Source organism: Rhinopithecus bieti, unplaced genomic scaffold (genome assembly GCF_001698545.2).
Source record: "Rhinopithecus bieti isolate Rb0 unplaced genomic scaffold, ASM169854v2 scaffold_42565, whole genome shotgun sequence".
NCBI lineage: Eukaryota > Metazoa > Chordata > Mammalia > Primates > Cercopithecidae > Rhinopithecus > Rhinopithecus bieti.
Window position 1 is genome coordinate 868,200 of NW_016818029.1, and position 6,000 is coordinate 874,199.

A 6,000-nucleotide genomic window follows, 5' to 3' on the forward strand; every position below is an offset into this window, starting at 1 on the left:
GATCATCAATGTGCTTTAAGGTAAAACATACATTATTAATTTCTTTTGTAATATCAGAAAATAATTTTAGATAAAAATGTAACTACTGAAAGGGTCAAAGAAGAAAGACAGTAAAAAGTCCTGTAGTTTCAATTAGTATTACAGGCTCAGTCTTTCCCATTAATTACACAGAAAACCTTTCACTAATGTAAAACACCTTTGATTTTTACTGAAACTATTTTATAATCCATTTTCTCCTAAAAGTTCCCAGGTCAGTTATAAAGTGTATTACAGAGATTGTTAGAACCTCTTTTCTTTCTCTGGAAAAAGACTACCATAAAAAAGCCATTTGATCATTCCAAGTTATGATTTAAAAAAAGATAAACACAAAATATACCAGTTACAATTCATTCCAGAAACTGGCAGGAATGCCTGGGGCAAGGGGATGCTTACAGAAGCCTCTTGGGTGACTGTCTTCTCTCTGGAATGGCCTCAGGGTCTGCTTTAGTCAAAAGTATGATGTGGTTTTTGAAGTGACAGATGGCTTTCAAGCCTATGAAAAGCTGTATTCTTAAAGCACAGACATCCATACTAACAGGTGGGCAAGCCTAGTAAAGGAAAACCACAAATTTAAGCAAGAAATAAAGGTACATGCACTTCAATCTTCAAAAATCAGTCCGTTTATTTGATAAAATCTCTTCTGCTGCCACCATCCCATACCCACCACCACCAAAAAACAAACAAACAAAAAACAACCTAAATGCCTGTTCTTAACAGAGGAGGTTATCTAAACCTATGTAACCAATAGCGCATTCTATAGAGTTACTCAGTCAACAAACTCAGTTATTTATTGATTGAATTAATGTGGAAAGAGGGTCCCACAGCTGCAGGAACTTCTGTGTGTGCCCCACAGATACCTCCATGAGAGGAAGCTGGTACCCTGCCACCCAGGGAAACCCCTACTACTAGCAGGATGGTTAGGGGTATGCCGAAATGGGGTTTTTAGGCAAAACCAGACACTATGAAAGGACATTCTACTGCATGTAGAGTACACAAAATGGTTTCTTTGTGGATGTGTGTGTGAAAGAAATGCTTGTAAGTTCCGATGGCCCCTGACTGTTAGTCTGTTAGGTATGAACAGTGAGTGCATGGAATGGCTGACAGGCTGGAACATGTCAGATAAACTAGAGGAGACAGTCTTTTGCTCTTGTAAAGGACCATTAATTCAAGTAGAATGAATAAGAAAACTAATGGAAGAGCTCTATTCTGGCATGCTGCCAGGACCCTGCCTTCTTGTCCACGCATGTTGTTTTGATTCTGAGGTCATCTTCACTGTTACCTCCATGTAAAAATAGTTCAGGTGGCTTGGCTAGTGCTGAGCAGCCAGAATCTCAGAGGAAAAGGAGACAGACCACATGCACTTTCAACCAGACTCTGAGGTTGTGAAACTTTTTCCAGACGTCACAGCTCCAAAGTCTGAGTCGGCAGGTGGGCTAAATGTGTGCTTGTTTAACTGGCACCTAGGGCTTCAGAACTGGTGGAGTTGCAGGAAAGGAGGAACCGTGAGGTGTGATCATCCCTTCTCCCTCCTACCTCCACTGGCCTCAAGGGCAGCATACCCCCACCAGATGCCCACCTCTCCTTATCCCTCCCCTTTGTCTCTCCCTTGTTCCTTCGCTCTGCTTTTATAAGACTCTGAAAATACATGGAATTATTTTTTCCCAAATTTACATTGATCCTACTTCAATCTATAAGGTACTTTAAATCACACCGTCACCCATAGATAGGCCTATGTCTTTCTGAGGTTTGAAAAGGCAAGGAGGGAAAAGAAGAGGACAAAGAATGGAAGTTTTATTTTTTTAATGTTACTTTTCTATTTTTACAAAGGAAATAATCCTGATTTTAAAATAATCTCTCAAAAAGGCCGTGTGTGTATCTTATACAAACAAAGGCACAGGAAATCTGTGGTTCTGGTTTCCCAAGAGGCTGAGAGCAGGCAGTAAGCCTGGTCAGCAACAGAAAACCACAGGCAGGCCATTAAAAAGGGTCACTAGGAACTCAGAGACCATGCTTTCCATAAAACACTATCATATGACATGATTTGGGCGACAGTGACTGTGAAAGAGTATCTCAGACACATTAGGCACTGTGTCGGGGCTGGCTTGTTAAGATAACCATCATTATTGAAGGCTTATTTTTCTGGAAAAAGGTATTCCAGTTTCCAGACAGATATAAACCAATTTTTGAAATGCAGAGCATCATGATTTGGGAGCTTCTTGCAGCATGTATATTCCTAACAAACAGCCAATTCAAATAGCTTATACTTCAGAAGTAAAATAACATAGGTGAATATAATGTACATGATCAGCATATTTCTGAGAACAGAAATTCAAAGTCAGAAAACACAGAATCTCAATATAATAATGTCTACATTTATTTTGTGGTCAAGAGGATTTTTTTAGAGACCAAGCACTTTACTTCTCACTAAAAATGAGATTATTGATCTACCATATCCATTAACTCTTAGATTAAGTATAGAAGGTTATCAAAGGCTTATAAACTACAGAATTACAGGCATAGCTGATAATAGTATCAACAAATCATTTTAATGCATTGTATTCAATTTTGTGCTCTTAAGTATATTGATTTCTGGACTGTTTTGTTAACAGCTCTGTAAAACTGCCACCTATATTTCCATTTAATAAAATACAATTGCTCCAGGCATGGTGGCTCATGTCTGTAATCCCACCATTTTGGGAGGCTGAGGCAGGTAGATCACTTGGGCCCAGAAGTTCAAGACTAGCCTGGGCGACATGGCAAAACCCCATCTCTGCAATAATAATAGTAATAATAATAATAATAATAATAATAATAATAATACAAAAGAAATGAGCAGGGCATGGTGGTGCACACCTGTAGTCCTGGCTACCTGAGGGGCTGGGGTGGCAGGATCACTTGAGTCAAAGAGTTCGAGGCTGCAGTGAGCTATGATTGTGCCACTGACCTCCAGCCTGGGTGACAGAGCAAGACCCTGCTTCGAAAAAATTAAAAGTTAAAATTAAAAAAATAAAAAATAAAATTGTAGTATACTATAGTTGTGAAATGCTCTCAGTTCACACTTTTATATTCTTTACCAAACTTTAAAACTATGCACTAAATCAATTCAGAGTGCAATGTTTGCAAAGCAATCTTAAAAACTGTCAACTAAGCCATGAATCACAAAATCCTTACTATTTTATATCCAAAAGTTCTAATTCAATACATTAGACAACCTTAAGTTCTTTCGTTCTTGCCTAGCTTAGGTCTGAGAGCAAATCTACGAGTATTCATGTGCTCCTTTGTGATTGTAAGGTTTCACTGTCTTCATAAGCCAGTTCTTACCTTCAGGGTGGTGTCCATGTACGGGTCCTCCTCACGAGCTGCCGCCGCACTGCACCGTACAGTGAAACACTGCAGGTTGTTACTGAGGAGGAAGAACCAGGCTGCTGAGCAAAGTGAGGCCAAGAACCAACATACCCGCACCAGGGAGGGTTTCACAGGCAAACAGGCCAATGGCAGGGGTGGCAGTCAAGTATCTGTCAAATATTGCCAAGTTAAACTGCTTCTCAGTAAGAGGAATGCCTCAGAATCCCTGTGGTTTTTAAAAATATACAACTGGTCCCCATAACACTCCCAGTGAATCACAATCTCTAGGGGCTGAATCTAGACGTGTAAATTTCTACAAAACTCCATATGTGACTCTGATGTGCATCCCTAGTTAGGAACCACGGAACTGGGTCAATATCTTCATTTTACAGACAAATGATGCCCCCAGTATCTGCCCAAGGTACAGAAGGGTGTCTATCAAAACCAAGATTAAAACCCATTTCTTAACTGTTGTTCTTCCTCACCCACCTCATGATGAAATCCATCCTGGATTATGCTGGACAACATAGACTATGCAAACTCAAATCCAATGGTCAAATTGAAAATGAGAGACTATCTAAAGGCATCTTCAGAATTACCTAGTCCAGCAGCTTGTTTTAAAGATTGGGGCATGAAAGCTTCATGACTGGTCCACAGCCTCTCTGGAGAGTACAGTCAATTAGATCCCAGGTCTCCTGACCCCTCACACTCCTCTACCTCTTTCCACAACTCCAGGCTGCTTCTGCATACCAAAAGGACCTAGGGACTCCACAGTAAGTGTCTGGTTGTCATCTAGGTCAACCCTCGAATATTGACATTAAAAACAGTTAATTAACTTAGAAATTGCTACACAATGATGTATATTTCTGTGCCATTATGTGATGGGACAGAAATTAATATTTTATTCCTTCCTTCTCCCTCCCTTTTACAAAAAAACTGTAAAGTGGGAGAAGCAAAATGAACTCTAAAATAAAAAAAAAAAAAGGACTAAAGCAAACCTAACAGTAATATTAAATTTAAAAAAATTTCCTCAAAAAGGCATTCTGATGTTTTTAGTTAGGAGACTTAGCACAATTTAAGAGGTAGTCAGGCCTCTCTCCATCTGCTGGTGCTTCCACTTCAGCCTCAGCCCACTGCCATCTCTATCTCTGCAAAGTTCTAGGAAATGACCTCTGGAGTCCTGACAATAACTAGGACAGCAGCACCACCATTTGCAAATCTGGAGTACAGTTAGCAACCTTGGGAAGTAAACTGAGAGAGAGGGAAGCAAAAAAGCACCTGCAGTGGGACCAGAAGGACAGTTGAGAATAGCTATGACCACAAAAACAAATGACCTTTAGATTCTAGAGATAAAAAGGCAGGGTTTCGGCTGGGCATGGTGGCTCAACCCTGTAATCCCAGCACTTTGGCAGTCCGAGGCAGGCGGATCACGAGGTCAGGAGATCGAGACCACCCTGGCTAACACAGTGAAACCCCGTCTCTACTAAAAATACAAAAAAAAAAAAAAAACCACATGGCCAGGCACGGTGGCTCATGCCTGTAATCCCAGCACTTTGGGAGGCTGAGGTAGGTGAATTGCCTGAGGTCAGGAGTTTGAGACCAGTCTGGCCAACATGCTGAAACCCTGCCTCTACTAAAAATATAAAAAAATTAGCTGGGCGTGGTGGCAGTCGCCTATAATCCCAGTTACTCAGGAGGCTGAGGCAGGGGAATTGCTTGAACCAGGGAGATGGAGGTTGCAGTGAGCCAAGATCATACCACTGCACTCCAGCCTGGGCGACAGAGCGAGACTCCACCTCAAAAAAAAAAAAAAAAAAAAGAAGTCTTGATATACTTAACTCTGGGAGAACAGGATTTCATGGGGGGCTTTCTTAATTACATATTTCTACAAAGTTGGCATTTTACATGATTTTATTTTGTTCTTTGCTTCTTAAAAAATCTCTATTGCTTTCTTTAAGCATATACCAATCTTTAAGAAACTTTTCAAGACCACCTTACGGGACAAGAGATTTTGAAACATTTATCTATTGGGTAAAATAAAAAAGATGGGCCAGGCGCAGTAGCTCACATCTGTAACCCCAGCACTCTGGGAGGCCGTGGCGGGTGGATCATCTCAGGTCAGGAGTTGGAGACCAGCTTGGCCAACATGGTGAAACCCCATCTCTACTAAAAATACAAAAAAATTAGTCAGGCATGGCGGCAGGTGCCTATAATCACAGCGACTTGGGAGGCTGAGGCAGGAGAATCGCTTAAACCCGGGAGGCAGAGGTTGCAGTGAGCTGAGACCGCACCATTGCACTCCAGCCTGGGCAACAAAAGCGAAACTCCGATTTGATTTGAAAAACAGGAGTGGGGATTTTTATTAAGAATCTGAATGTAGAGCAGTGTGAAGAAGAGGCAAGAACGACCCCCGGACCGACCAAAGTCTGCGCGCACTGCATCCCGCGTCCAGCACCTACGTCCCGCTGCCGTCGCCACCATGCCCAAGAGAAAGGCTGAAGGAGATGCTAAAGGAGATAAAGCCAAGGTGAAGGACGAACCACAGAGAAGATCCACGAGGTTGTCTGCTAAACCTGCTCCTCCAAAGCCAGAGCCCAAGCCTAAAAAGGCCCCTGA

At 41.6% G+C, this 6,000-nt stretch overlaps 1 protein-coding gene across 1 annotated transcript in view; it reads right to left on the reverse strand.

The window, feature by feature from the left end:
• Positions 1-6,000, reverse strand: part of HPS3 (HPS3 biogenesis of lysosomal organelles complex 2 subunit 1) — a 45,015-nt gene that overhangs the window by 19,019 nt on the left and 19,996 nt on the right. Inside the window, 2 exon segments of the mRNA XM_017856547.1 lie at positions 433-587; positions 3,361-3,442. Of these exon segments, the coding sequence (XP_017712036.1) occupies positions 433-587; positions 3,361-3,442 (237 nt within the window).